Source organism: Sycon ciliatum, chromosome 2 (genome assembly GCF_964019385.1).
Source record: "Sycon ciliatum chromosome 2, ocSycCili1.1, whole genome shotgun sequence".
In the NCBI taxonomy this organism is placed as follows: Eukaryota; Metazoa; Porifera; class Calcarea; order Leucosolenida; family Sycettidae; genus Sycon; species Sycon ciliatum.
Genome location: NC_088644.1, coordinates 17,044,007 through 17,058,370, shown reverse-complemented (window position 1 = coordinate 17,058,370; position 14,364 = coordinate 17,044,007). Strand labels below are relative to the sequence as shown.

General features: G+C 48.7%; 2 protein-coding genes across 3 annotated transcripts; both read left to right on the top strand.

Annotated features, from left to right (window-relative positions):
- The first annotated feature begins 1,677 nt into the window (after nucleotides 1-1,677).
- Nucleotides 1,678-13,782, top strand: LOC135808981 (uncharacterized). Of its 2 annotated transcripts, none has more exons than XM_065322237.1 (3): nucleotides 1,678-1,886; nucleotides 11,886-12,027; nucleotides 12,167-13,782. In XM_065322237.1, exons 1-3 carry the CDS (start codon nucleotides 1,882-1,884, stop codon nucleotides 13,103-13,105), a joined length of 1,086 nt encoding a protein of 361 aa, XP_065178309.1. In that variant the 5' UTR covers nucleotides 1,678-1,881; the 3' UTR covers nucleotides 13,106-13,782. The 2 variants fall into 2 exon arrangements, with proteins under 2 accessions (XP_065178309.1, XP_065178308.1); XM_065322236.1 differs by lacking the exon at nucleotides 1,678-1,886 and adding an exon at nucleotides 9,570-10,221.
- On the top strand, nucleotides 3,708-8,395 carry LOC135808980 (uncharacterized). The gene is made up of 2 exons (XM_065322235.1): nucleotides 3,708-4,133; nucleotides 4,254-8,395. Exon 2 carries the CDS (start codon nucleotides 4,267-4,269, stop codon nucleotides 7,204-7,206), a length of 2,940 nt encoding a protein of 979 aa, XP_065178307.1. The 5' UTR covers nucleotides 3,708-4,133; nucleotides 4,254-4,266; the 3' UTR covers nucleotides 7,207-8,395.
- Nucleotides 13,783-14,364: the final 582 nt, after the last annotated feature.

Sequence of the window (14,364 nt, the reverse complement as noted above, 5' to 3'; positions counted from 1 at the left end):
ATCATTGGCATGTTTTTTTGGTTGCTGTTTTCACCACAAAAGTCCTACTCCTGCCTTGATCTATTCATCGCCAGTATGGTGCAGTACACCTGCGCCTGGTGGGCTGCATCATACCGACAATGGGCGACATATCCAGTGGCAGTGTACGTGTGTGATGCTCTTTTCACATCGCGGGTGATATCGTATGTCCGAAGACGATTGGCTAGCTGTGTTCCAAGCCCGCAAGTCATACGAGTCGACTCCTGTGACTGAATCGTACTGAACATGACTGTATTACCGGTACTGTGACAGGGCGGGGCACCCATTTCGCCTCGCAGGTCGTACGTCTGGAGCCGTGGAGGGGCGACGTCTCTTGCTCCTCTTGGCTAGCTGCGTTGCAAGCAAGCAAGACAGATCTACGACTGAATCATGTATGGCCAGGGCGGGACACCACTGCGTGACTGAAGGGCTCGAGGTACTGTATTCGACTTTGCGAATGTCAATGGTGTTACCGGCACGGGCTTGTCCGAGCAGAATTATGAATACATGTACCGGTAATGATTGTCTGCATCATGTAGAATAAGATGGTCTAGACTAAAGCACTGACAGGATCTATTGCTAGGACAAGCGGCCTAAATGCGCACTGCCACGTAGTGACTACTAGTATTTCAGTCTATTTAGATCTACAGAATACAGTACCGCATGAACAGTCAGCGAAAGTCTCAGTTTACACTATTGACTACTGTACTTGTATTGAATTATTTGTGCATGCACCGGATCGCGTAGCAGTGCATGCAGTACATCACTCATCAGTCTGATTGTACATGACTCGTTGTATACAGCCTGGTGCATGCATGCAAACACAGCATACAATGTATGTCATGTAGATCTATGACTTGTGCCATGGCGCCAGTGCATGAAAGAAGAAAGACACACTTAGCGCTATCGGAGTATCGGGTATCGACTATCCACGTATCGTGTGACCTACAGTGTGTACAGACACTGCTACAGAGAGTTCTACAAAAAAAAGTAGACTTACTGCATGGCCCACGCTCGATCGGACTGGCCCAGTTAGCATCCGGATGCGATCCAAAGCGCGACGGGTAGATCTACGGATCACTGCACACTGACTGCCGCATGCCGCTGGCTGCACTGGCACTGGCGCTGCATGCACAGGGCCGCGTGCATGCACTGCATGCACTGGGCCGAGTGCATGCGCGATATGCGGGGCACTGCAGTGACTGCACACTACGACTAGTCGACTACGTACGAGTAGATCTACGTGTGCATGCATGCACTGCCGCATGCCGGTGCACTGGCACGAGTGCAAGTGCAGTGCGTATGAGTCGAGTACGGTCGTACTGACAAAAGTCAGAGCGTCCGATCGAACTTCAAATTGTTCGAAGGCTGAGTGTCCCGGTCTTGTTCAGTTGGATAAAAGCTACTTTGCTTGATGACTCCAGGTTTTCTCGAGCCAGACGATGATATCGCTTAGCACCTGAGGAGAGAGCTGTCTATGGAAAATACTCGTGATGATCAGAAAAAACAAAAAAATCTGAACCATGTTTTCTAGACCAAGAAGGTCAAAATCGGACTTTTCAGGGCTATTGTCGGCAGGAGAAGGTCAATTGTCGGCAGGTCCTGACAAGCCTCCAAAATCGGCAGTCTACCGACATGTCGGCAGGTGTGGCAACACAGGTTCTAGTAACGCCGATGTTCACCGTGACGATCCTGGCTTCACGCCAAGACCCGGGCCATGTCTCGGGTTGTTCGGGACGATCCACTAGCAGCCAATGCACAATGGGAGTCATTGTTCCCAGTGGCTAGTCATCAGCAATGTCCAGGAGCGGAAGTGGTCTCCGCACATGAAGTATATCACAAGGGACGTTATTCAAACATCCCATGAAGTAAGTAGTTGATACATGTATGTAGCAATAGGCGAATGGAACTGTGATGTGCTGCTAGTTGGCCGTCACGTCATGGAACTGTGATGTGCTGCTAGTTGGCCGTCACGTCTTGCACGGTGTAAACTATTACTTGATGTTTGTACATAGATGTATAACAACACGGTACATGGTAGTCAAGTAACATTAGTTGATATCAAGTGTTGTATCGTACTTGGTATCGTATCCTGTACATGGTGCAATATGCACCTCCTGTTTATCGGCCGAATATTTCTCACCCCATTCTAGTTCTCAGTGCTTGTGTGGCCGTGGATGGTCTACAGTCTACAGTGTACAGTGTACATGTGTTCTGGTCATGCACATGTAGCTTCACGCATCACATAAAGAGGATAGCCACACGTATTGAGACCACACATACCACCACAGATGTCATGTACGCATACATGTATGCAAATAATTAGAATACACTCACGCATTCCCAGAAAGAGAGTCCATAATGTACACATGTACATGTACATGACTGTACACTCTTGTTGTCCATGATGTGTGTGGCATAAGCTGCACATGACATCCATCAAGCAGAATATATATTATTATGTACAAAGAGATCAACAAGGACACAGAAGGTGGACTGCCCCATCTGTTCCTGCTCGTTCTGCTTTACAAAGAGGCCACGCCACCTGCTCCACCATAGTCCGATAGTTTACTGGACTGTCTGAGGGGAGGGGAGGATTCTGTTCGTTCTACTACTTTTTATGCCGTTTGTTTCCAACCTCTATTACCATTTTAATTAATCGTGTTGTGGAATGCAATAACTCCATGTATTTCCCACGTTTGCAAGGTTGAAGTGCTATTTTTGCAAGACTCTGTCATGCTCTTCACTCTACTTTCCCCAGGTAACCCATTCTGTTGAAATCAGCGTTCTTGAACCGGCCGACAGTAGGTCGTCCTTGAAGACCCTTTCGTGACACACTCATAACATGGATATTGGAGATGTCAAAGGAATGCGTCCTCGACCGTTTCGTGGTCGGAGAAAGCCTTTGATCTTCTCTTTGACGGATCTCTCTTTCGTTGACAAAGAGGAGGAGAATGGATACGATAATCATCTACCATCGAAGAGCAGCTACTAGTACCCTGGGGCAAAAGATGTCATCATACGGTTTGCTAGAGGCGTAACAAATGCTGTCGGCTGAAAGGTACAGCCGCTCATAGTTACCTTCGAACCAACTCTATTAGAAGTCTCTTCTTCACAAATTTTTTCATCATCGCGCACCTAAACGCGCTCACCTAGCCACAAGATATGAGAGAAGGTTTCCAACTTCAATGCTTTTCGTCAGGGTGCGATACTTTGCTTAGCAAGAGATCATCTTTGGAGGAAGTCACCCCGCCTGACAATATTGCACGACCGATGGACGGTACCTAACGCGTTTCTATTGTAATGAGAGTAGCAACAAACTCCACCCCAATAGTAGCGCCTGTTGAACACGGGAGAAGTGAGTTTTCTGTGACGGAAAAGCAAGCTGACAAATGCTGGCATTAGACCTAGTGGTCAAAACTGGGCCGCTACACGTTTCGGGACATTTGACAGAACAAGGAAAAAACACCGGGTCAGGTGCTCACGCGGCTTTCACCAGGTGATTTTGTGCGCTTCGCCGCTGCACAGCCTGCAGTGCTGGGCTAGGTAAAACTAGTAAAAGTTATGGCATGCCTTCAGCTGCATGGCACAGACAGTCACCCTCCCATCGGCATCGGTCGTCGATCAATGGCAGTATAGCCTGAGTCAGTGACACTGACATGATGTGGGGTTCACGTCGTGAACTCTTATGACCCCATTGGCATCCTTGCGCCTTCAGCCTTCATTCCTCCTAGATCCTGCCAGTGCCTGCTACATCAGTCACAGTCTTGCCCCCATATCTAGGGTGTTCAGTCACGTGATTTTTGACAGTGATTCATCCACACCGCGACTCCACGTATTTTTGTATTGCGTGATGGCACACGTCAAGCCACGCGTGATTGCTCAGCGCATGCACCTTCCTGCGTAAAATGGCAGTGCTCAGTTCAACGCGTTCGCGTGCAGCTGTTCGACAGCTTCTTCACAGTCCAAGTCCTGTTTCCGTAGCCCATTTCGTTTCAGAGTGGTGGTGTGGTTCAGTTTTACGTTGCATGATATTCTCCTGTTTGAAGCAGTTAGCTGTGGTGTACGCCTTGTAAACTGTGGCCATCGTCTTCTACGTCGTCGACTTCATGAAGGTACGTTCACTTGGGTAGCGTAGTGTGTAGCCGATTTGAGCAGTTTTGCAATTTCTTCTTTCGTATCTACCTGTGTACAAAAATTCAAAAATTTGAAATTTGCATTGTTCGTCTGCATAGGTGTATTGCCGTAATGGAGGATTTCCCTGGCGAGTACTGCCGAGAAGCTGGCCTTACGACGCAACTGCTGTTGGACGCTGCTACAAGTGAGTTCGATGGAGGCCGTCGTCGCTCCAAAAGGCTGAGGGGTGACAAAAATACACCCGTGTCCAATGGCTTGGTACTTGAGCTTGCAGCGTTCATGACCAGCAAGAAACTGCCGTGGTCAGCCCTCCATACCTGGCTCTCAACGGTCGAGGAAACGTTGCTGTCCTGTACTGCGAACGCCCTCACTGCCAAGGTGAGACGGCTTCAGGCAGCCAGAACCAAGCTGCTCAAAGCATCCGATCACAAGTCTCTGTCCACACTCTGCAGTGAGGAATTTGCATACCCTCAAAGCCAAACACGACCAGAGCATTATTCTGGCACTACATCTGTGCATGCGTGTAGTGGTGGTACTACTAGTAGTGAAGATGGAATGGGTGATGTTGACCGAAATACCAGTGGCAGTGAGATATGTTCTGAAGCACAGGGTGAAGGACATGCAGTGGATGCAATGCAAACTGAAGACTCAGTTACCTTGCAGTTGCAGGATAGGTTGCATGCTTCACAAAGCAAAATTCGGAATCTTGGGAAGAAATTACGCCGCCGAGATGACCAGTTGATCAAGTATGATGACCAGTTGGCCAGGCTTGGTGAAAGAGTGGAGGGGGAGGAGGAGAGCAAGGAAGATTTGGAAGAGCAGTTGGGCAGTGCATTAGAAACAGTCGAAACCCTCAGGCGTAAGCTCAACAATGTGTACTGCAGAGTTTCATACGAGAAATCTAAGAGCTCCAGCACAAGTTCTGCCGTGAGTGACGTGACAGAAGAGCTTCTTGCTTGTGGGCAAAGGGAGAAGGAACTAAAGAGAACAGTGAGTGCATTACAGGCTGAGTTAGATGTGGAACGGTCCATGCAGCAGTGCCAGCACATTACAGCGAAGGTGGATGGTGAATACACACCAGAGGTGCGTCAGTGCTGCTATGACCTCCTTGCAAAGAACGTGGGTGTGTGGAATCTTGGGTCTGTGATACGTTCAGTTTTGCGCTTAGCAAATGTGGGAATTTCGGAAGTTCCATCTGCAGCTACTGCCTCCAAGATGTTGGTAGAGTTACGGCAAATTTCACAGTTGCATGTAGCTAGTACCGCTTCTGATGCTCAGTTCACAACCAGCCACAGTGATGGCACGTCGAAGCAGGGTACCAGCTTTCAGAGCTTCCAGCTGGCAACCAATGAAAAAGCATACAGCCTGGGTATGGTTGAAATGAAAAATGGTACAGCCAAGCATGTGTTTGAAATGTTCAAGCAAGTTCTGGGTGACATTGACAGTGTAGCATCTGCTTCAGGCCAGACCGATGTAGCAAAGCACATTGTAAAGAACACGAAGAATACAATGAGTGACAGGTGCGTAGTTCAGAAGTCCTACAATGTTCTATTGGAGGAATACCGCAAGGACATCTTGCCTGATGTTGTGGATGGTTGGGAAGAACTCAGTGAAGATGAGCAGGCTACCATGGGAAGGGTCAACAATTTTTATTGTGGTATGCACTATATTGTTGGCTTGGCCGATAGCTGCACAGCTGCTCTGAAATTGTGGGAGGTTGCACACTTTGGGAAAGATGTCCGAGTTGGTGCTGAACTTCTCCATGGCACGTGGCAAGGGAATGGTGGCGTTGCACGGCTCATCTATTCAGCTTCGAAGGCATTTGAAAGGCATGGCGATGAGGCTGCTGGTTGTGTGGCTGACTTTCACGCGTTTCTGTCAGAAACCAACACCAAATTGCCCCTGGAGGAGTATAGAGGAAACAGGTCATATGTGGTGTTCAGGAATGGTGCTGGTGTGTATTACCTGCATGAAAAAATGTTGCATTTTCTCACGGAGGTAACTGTGAGGGATAACCAGTTGTTACGTGCCGTGAAGGCTGATTTGGGTGTGGCAGAGTTTGTGGCTGGTGCTAGAGCGCTTGGTCTGCTGTCGAAGCTGGTCATTGGTCCGTTGTGGTGCCTGCTGGAAGACCCGAAGGTGTCAATTCTCGAGGTCAGCAAGTACTACACTGAGCTGAACAGCAATCTCCTGAAGTGGTCTACTGACGCAAGCAACCTGTTAGATGGCAGTGCTCGGCCATTCTCCGACGCCAAAGTGTCCGTCGTCTGTGATGTCTACACCGCGCTTGTCGAGCCATCGGAGGTTTCTGATGCCCTCACTCTGGAGATTCTAGCGTACCTGTGTTCTACCCTGGCAGCATTCACAACACGACTACTGGCGGATCATCTACCGGGTGGGAAGTACCATCATGCGCCAACACTTGCCACTGAAACTGCTTCGGTACAGAAGACTAATGCCATTAGCGAGCGAGATTTCGCCCAGCTGGATCGCCTGAAACGTGAGAAACCGAATGCGGCAACGGTGGCATTGGAGGGTATGATCATGTTTGCCAACAATGAAACAACCGATTGGCTCCGATCTCTGCCACCATCTGAACATGCCCGGCTAGTGGAAGTTGCTCGGTCAACTGCCCCAGCTGCTCGCCAGCAGTTTAAGGACAGAAGGCTAGCCATCCAGCAACATCGTCTGGCGGAGCTGAAGCGCAAACAGAAGGAGAAGGAGGCTAAGCGCCAGGCTGACATTGCTCGCCAGGAACAATTGACGAAGGCCATTGAGCCATACACGCTGTGGACAGGCACGACCAACATCGAGGAGGAACTGGCCAAGTTGACATCAGTCACTCGCCAGAGGGATGCCTTGCGGGCCCAGCTCCAGTTCCGGAAGTTTGTTATTGGGCAGAATTCGGCGAAAGAGCTGTTCTACCTGAGTAGTGGTGGCCGTGTCCTGCCGATTCCAACACTCGTCAGTAACCTGAAGAAGCTGATAGGTGAAAACACCACACCTGGAGGCAGTGCCACTGAAGCGAGCTCGTCCACTGCCAACCAGTGACCTGCTGTTGAAGGAACCTGCCTACTCCGTCTGTTTATACATTTGTACAGTCAATAACAATTATTTATTCTTCTGTGTGTGTGTGTGTGTGTGTGTGTGTGTGTGTGTGTGTGTGTGTGTGTGTGTGTGTGTGTGCCTGCAGTTGGATCCCGGGACGGATACCCTGATGCCGTCAATCCTTTTTCTGCACCTTGTCCTCACCCACTTACTGAGGTGTGGTGAGCCCATAAGTGGGATCATTTCAAGTCCACCCTAGTTTGGGGATTTCAGGGGGTGTCGGCCGTTGGGTGGTTCAATGGCCAATTGAGTCATCTTTCCAAGATTCCTTTTGAGTCTCTCTCCCCTCTCCCGGGGAGACCCACGTGACCAGTTTTGGCAGTGAGCAAGTACAAGTGTGTGTGTGTGTGTGTTGATTATGACGATGATCTTGGTGCGCCTACACAATGCTCATGTTGTGCGACTCCGCCTTTTAGTCATGCGTGCGGTGATTGTGAATATGATTGGTCTATTTAATATTGCTTTAGTTTTCTTTGCTTCCGCTGAGTGCCCTGTTCCCAGCAAGCCCAGGTCTTCACTTTGACACCCTACTTGTTCCACTGTGCTTTTTGCTGGTGTTGAATTGGACCATGTTGCTTTGCGTTTTCCTGTCAATGTTGATGGCCGGCGCATACTCGCTCTCTCTCTCTCTTGTAGAATTTTTGGTTGCACTGCCATGCATTGGTGAACTGAAGTGCTTTGTAGCCTGCAGCATGTGTTGGTACTGTTGTCCCGTTGCTGTATTACTATTTGTCGATCTGTGGTCTTTAGTACTCCAAGTATGTCGCTTTCTAGTGGACTTCTTGCATTAATCGCTTGGTTGCTATGGTGGTTGCTAAGGCCCATATTTAAAATTTGGCCGTTAAATTTGAATTTTGACGGTAACCCTAGGTTTTGTGGAGGGGGGCAATCAAGCAACTAGAAAATCTAAGCAATCTGAGCTTTTTTTCCCGTTGCCATGCTGGTTGCTATGGACGGCCGAAAACAGTGCATGTGCCATATCCTCAATGTAAAGACTATGCACGTATAGTGTGAATAGCACGGAACTTCAAAAGACCATAACTTTGGTATCCCTTGGAATTTTGACCTGAAATTTTCTCTGCAGTCTTGTAATATGTTGGTCTTTCAGATAAAACAGACCTTTGTACTTAAATCTCTCCCAAGTAAAACCACCTAAACTCCCTACCATATCCATGGCCCAATCAGCAATCTCCGTAACTAAGACGCGGTCTAAGTATTACAACACTTGTACAGTCAGTCTTAGTCGTGGAGGTTGGACGAAGTTACTTCGGCACAAGTCACTACGCTGAGAGGATCTTGTAACATAACGACGTGGTTAGTGAGACTCGTAGGCTAGCCAGTCTCTCATGGCCTATGCCTAGTTTAGCGACCAGGGCTACTCTTACTTCAGCACAAGTCACTAATCACTACTCGGAGTTCAAGTCGGTAGTATCGATGGTCAGTAAATCTAGTCCGAGAGGATCTCGTAGTGAGACACGTAGACGTAGATCTACTGTAGTAGTAGTACTAGTACTACATGACTGATTGTGTACCAGGGTTGTCTTTTTGCTTTGACTCTTACTTCATGGTGTTGCGAATAAAATTTAAAACCGTTCTCAAGTACTACCATAATAGTAATACTAATAGTAGAGAGGCACTAGGCTAGCCAGCCCCTCATGGACCCTATCACTAGTAATAGTTGGGGTAGTTTGGTGACCAGGTCTTGCTTTACATACTACGAGCGCGAATCGTGGTCTGTCGCTGAGTGCATTGTGCACGTGGCACGAGCTATTTTTGGCACACTCCATGGAGTTTGTGATGCTCGCCAAGATACGCAGCGGGAAAACGCCATCATTGTTCTGCACTCAGAACGTGCTTTGAAAGCCTCTTGGATGGGCACTCATGCGATCAAGCGTGACCAAGTTGTGAAAGCGGGCGGCGGACATGAAAAAGTAACGTTTGCAGCAGGACTTGCGACGTCCAAAGTGCGGCTACGCGTCGTAGAGCAGTATGATGTGTGTATGTGGCTATGGCGGACGTACCGCCGCTACTAGCTGGACAAAAGGCGCTACGATTTACTACAAAAATGCAGCGCGCATGCCACTGCCAGACCTGACCAGTCTACTACCCGATGAAACGCAAGTGCTCGCATACCTGGCGCGATGACGATGTGGCGATCGCGTGAACATCGTTCTGTCAGCTGATGGATCTCGCGTGACTCTCTTGTATAGACGATCGCTGATTGGTCGAGTTTTAGCGCGATCAGGCTTCATATCACTAGTGACCGTTTCGATGAGTAACTCACACGGAGCACTCAAGGACCAGTGGAGGATTAGCGCCAATTTTTCTGCGCCAGAAAAATTCCAGTGGTTCTCACACACTGACACAGTCCTGTGCAGTGAATCTGATTGAGTCTTGTGTTGTGATAGGAGCTAGTAAGTCGAGGTGCAGATCGGGGAAGAGATTCGTTGCCTTGCCAAGCTGTTAGGCATTTGGAGAGTAGGTAGTCTGCCAGCTCGACTCCGCAAATTGCGTGGATCACGCCATTTTCATTCAATCGCCTTTGTTTCATCCTGTCACGACTCACGTTGCTGCGGATCAGCTGAGAGAGAGAGAGAGCGTGCCCGTTTTTGAGATCGAGAAAAGGTGATTCTCAGGCGAATCAAAATAAAACGAGATCGTGATGATGACAATGGATACTAAACCACCTGAACGTGAACTGGAGGGCATGAGTCACTATTGGAATAGTGGCTGTGTGAATAACGGAGGCCAACCATACGCTACGAATCTGTTGTCTTCGAGCGCTGGCCATTGTGTGGACATAACGCGGCAAGGATCTGAGGACTTGCACGACGCAGGCTGCGACAGAGATGTGGACTGTAGCCAGACGCCACCACCGGGAAGGAAACCTGCCGCACTTGCCAAAAGAAACTTCTCCACGGCAAGCTCAACTGGCGATGATATTACAGACTGCGAAAGGTGAGTGAGTACACACCTAGGCCTCCCGCGCTCCGTTCGTACCATGTGTGCGTGTGTGTATGTGTGTGATATGGCCATTCTCACTTTGGTCGCGTAGTGCTTCGGTGGCGATGGCAGTGGGGCCGTAAGTGCTTAGGTTGTGAGCTCTCTGCCTGCAGCTTCGCTCCATGAACGCTGTAGCAGCTGTCAATGTGCCGCTTCTAGGCCCGCTAGCCGATTTGTGCGTGCATGTGTGAATGTGTTAGATCAGCTGACGTGCCTGAGCGGCTCGAGTCGCTTATCCAGCGATGAAGAAATTCCAAAGGCGTCCCAGCTATTCTTAGCTTGGCACGATATGGACGTTGCGAGGATCGGAGAGGATCGCATCTCCTTGTTGTGTCAGACACGAGAGCATTGTGCCGGGTGGTTGCTGTTCCTGGTGCACATGGACTGATGGAGTGTGGCACTGTCGCTACCACACCATGTGCCTGACCAAGCCTAACATGGGCTGGCCTCGAGGGAGTAACAGCAGCAGTAGGAACAGGAACACGACTATTGTAGTGCGGGTTGTAGGCAGCTTTTTTCTGTCGAGTTGATTGTTGTCGCCTCACACACTTGTACTCATGCGGGCATTGTCAGGCAGCGTGTACCAGAGTTCCGTGTGTTACATCATGCTTTCCTTATGCGGTTTAGGTCTGTGGCGTGCTGTTCACAGTTGTCAGCACTTGGGTGTTCACCTCACATTGATGTGATTGATTTTGGAGAGAAATCGATGGTTGCAAATAACTAACTAACTTACTTGCCGGTGTTGCGTTGAGACTGAAACATTTTTCGGGTAGAAGCTGGTGTCAGCTGATGTTAGCCTTGCCGGGGTGGGACTTTTTCTTCTCTCTTGAGTTGGCGCGCGATCCACATCCGTAATGCATTCGAATTCCATCAAGTCGGTGAGTAGATCGCGAGCGAGACAAGCCCATCGAACAGCTGATTAGCAGACAAGGTATTTGACGTGCACGTAAAATCTCAAGTACTAGAATGTGTGTAGAGTTGTAGCGTGCGTCGCTAGTGACACGCAACACACGCACGCGCGCGCACACGCACACACACACACGCACATACACACTTGCGAGACGTCCTGTTTACTTCTAGCTCTACACCTTTGCGAGTAGAGTTAGCTTAGAACGTAGATCTACTATCCAGTTGCACAGCGGCAAGATGAGTTGGTGCTGCTGGATGCCAATTGGTTATTAGGCTGATGTCTGATGTCTCAACGTTGTAGGGGTGCATGGGGGAAGATGCAAATAGCCTGCATGTGGCTGTATCCGGAATATGAAGCGGGAGAGTGTAGGTGTATGTGTGGCTAACAACACCCGGCCATGATCTACACACCATGGATATCCATACAGTGGCACAGGAGTACCTGCAGGCAGATGCCACCACCAACAGTGGCCTCACTGGCTGCATCCAAGCAAGGCTGCATGAAATGGATTCCTTTGTTTGATACGCACTAGTCTTCATGGGTGATATTAATTTTACTGGCAAAGGGGAACTGCAGACATTGAAGAATGCCGTAGGATTAGTTGGTGTACGAATATGACCCTTTCCCTTGGTGGGTTCATTCTGTTGCCAGCTTACGAAAATAGTGTGTGTGTTTTTTTTCTTCCTGTGCTCCTTCTGCATCATTTTAGGGAGATGGAGGCACGAAGACAAAAGCGTATCAAGGCCAATCTGAACGAACGCAAACGCAGCCAGGGCATCAATGACTGCATCAAGGAGCAAGGTGTCAGACTGCAGGAAATGACAGACCTTGATGTCAGCAAGCTAGGAAAGGTGAGACTAAGAGCATAGTGGTTTTCTCATACAATGCTTCTTGCAACCACTTTCTGTAATCACTTGTTGTTGATTTCAAAGAGACTGCTTGACATTCTACGTTGTTCTCTTCTGGTCTTCTCACAATCTGTGTGTGCAGAAAGGGATCATGCAAGAATTCACTAAATGCTTTGATCAGCTTGTCGGCCGGCGCAAATTCTCCAAGGACGTGCTGGATTTAGCTGAGCGCCTTGTCCAAACTGGCTATCCCGCACAAGCCAGTCAAGCTGCTGCCCTGACACCGTATCAAGCCTGCGTACCGAGCAACCAACAGCAACACGGCACTCCTGTGAACGCTGCTCCGGGTATGGCAAGCTGGCCTGTTGTTATGAAGACATCAGCACCTGGAGCTGCTGCTGCTGCTGCTGCGGTGGCAGCACACGCCGGCATGCCCCATGCTAACACTAGTATACCAGTGACGCCCACATCAGCACAGCGTGACCCACCCAGGAATAACATGAACACTAATGCCGAGCAAGAACAAGCTCAGAGACTGCAGCAGTCGACTATAGTACCTCAGCCTCTGCCAATGTGTAGCGTAATGGCTACGCCGACAACGATGACGGCGTACAACCAAAGCGGCATGGTTCAGATAGCACCTGGGTTTAGTACTCCACACCGTCCATCACCGTATCTCCAGTGCTACAGGCCAGCAGCAATGCAAACACCAGCTGGACAGCACCTGTATGTTTCTATACCTACTCCAAACTCTTTAGTTAGCCAGTCAGCGCCAAGCAATCCTAGCACTCAAATTGAACCGCCCATGCCGCAGTCAAGAAAACGGCCGTCTGAAGATAGTTCTGCATCCGACGACTCTTCGCCACCGATGAAGGTAGCACGCTGCCCGGCGGATTCGTGTGATGTGTTTGACGTACAGCAGACACCGCAAAGGCCTGCCATTGACCAATGCAGCAGTCGTGTAACCGGCGACCGACTGGCACTGCTAGCTACGGCGTGTGAACTGGAGCGCAGGAATTCAACGTTTATGAATAGTGACCAGAATAGTGCCAGCAGCAGTGACTCGGAAAATGAAGATTAGTGTGTTTCACCAGAAACAGCGGGCACTTCTTTCTGCAACTCTGGTCTTTGACCTATTCTTAAGTATGCTACAGTGTGCTAAAGTGTGTTGATCTCAGATAAGTTTTCTACATAACTGACTTCTCTCCCAAAATGGTCCGAATATGCCGATAGGCATTAGGTATGTGAAGTTTTGCCGAACATAGGAATATGTCCAAACGTTAGTCCTGGCAACACATGTTTGATATGCAATAATCTCAGTGAGCAGACTCTTTTGGTCTAGTCAGTTCTGCGATGGGCATTCTAAGTTGCTCTAATTCATTGTGACACTAGCGGAATATAATACTGGTGTGTACAGTGCTGTGTTAGGCACTGAGATTTAGGCTAGGCTTCTAATTCCTAGCATTGCTTTCCTATCCCTAACATGCAGGCACGTATGCTGTGCTAACAAGGACTAGTCATGTTGAACGTTGATATGACCGTATTGAGTTGATATCATATTCTTCTAGGGCTGTAAATACGCCTTTTTCTATTTTATTTTGGAACCGTGCACTACCAGTACCACTCCGTTGATCTCTTCTATTTGACTAGAAAAGGTCACTGACTTTTTTTTATTTCTTACTTGTTATATATTATGAAAACCAGTTCAGCGCTTATAAGCTCAATAACTTGCTTGAATAATAACACTGCTGCAGATTACTTTCTCCCGTGGTCCAATTTGGATTGAGTCTTTTCAACCCATGCCGCATACCAGCTAAGAACAGTCAGAACTAGAATCACGACACGGCAGACGACACCCGGGTAAAGAGACTTGTAAGGGCTGGACAGCACAAGTAACAGTACAGTCAAGTTGTAGGTGGGTTGTGTGTGCACTCTGCATTGGAAACTTTGTCAAGAAGACACAATCATTGAGACGACACATTCACGAGGTGGCATCACACGTGTTCACTACTACTACTTTTGAATTGTAGTGAACAAAATTATGTGGTTCGAGTCCTGGTATGGTGGTGACAGTCAATTTTTTCTTCAGACTTTTCCCGTTTGTCTCTTTCCCTCAAACTAGTGAAGAACAAAATTATTTAAAAATAATTTTTCACCTTCCTGAGGGCAGAAAACGTTTCATTGCAACTGACTGTCAGAATGAACATGCACCCAAATATCCCCCACGGCTACGGTGTGCACTGCTTCCTGCCCTCATGAAAATCCATCCACTACTCCAAACAAGAATGTTCCCAAAATTGTGGGCCAAAACACCACCACAGTCGTCCCTCTCTAATCCCG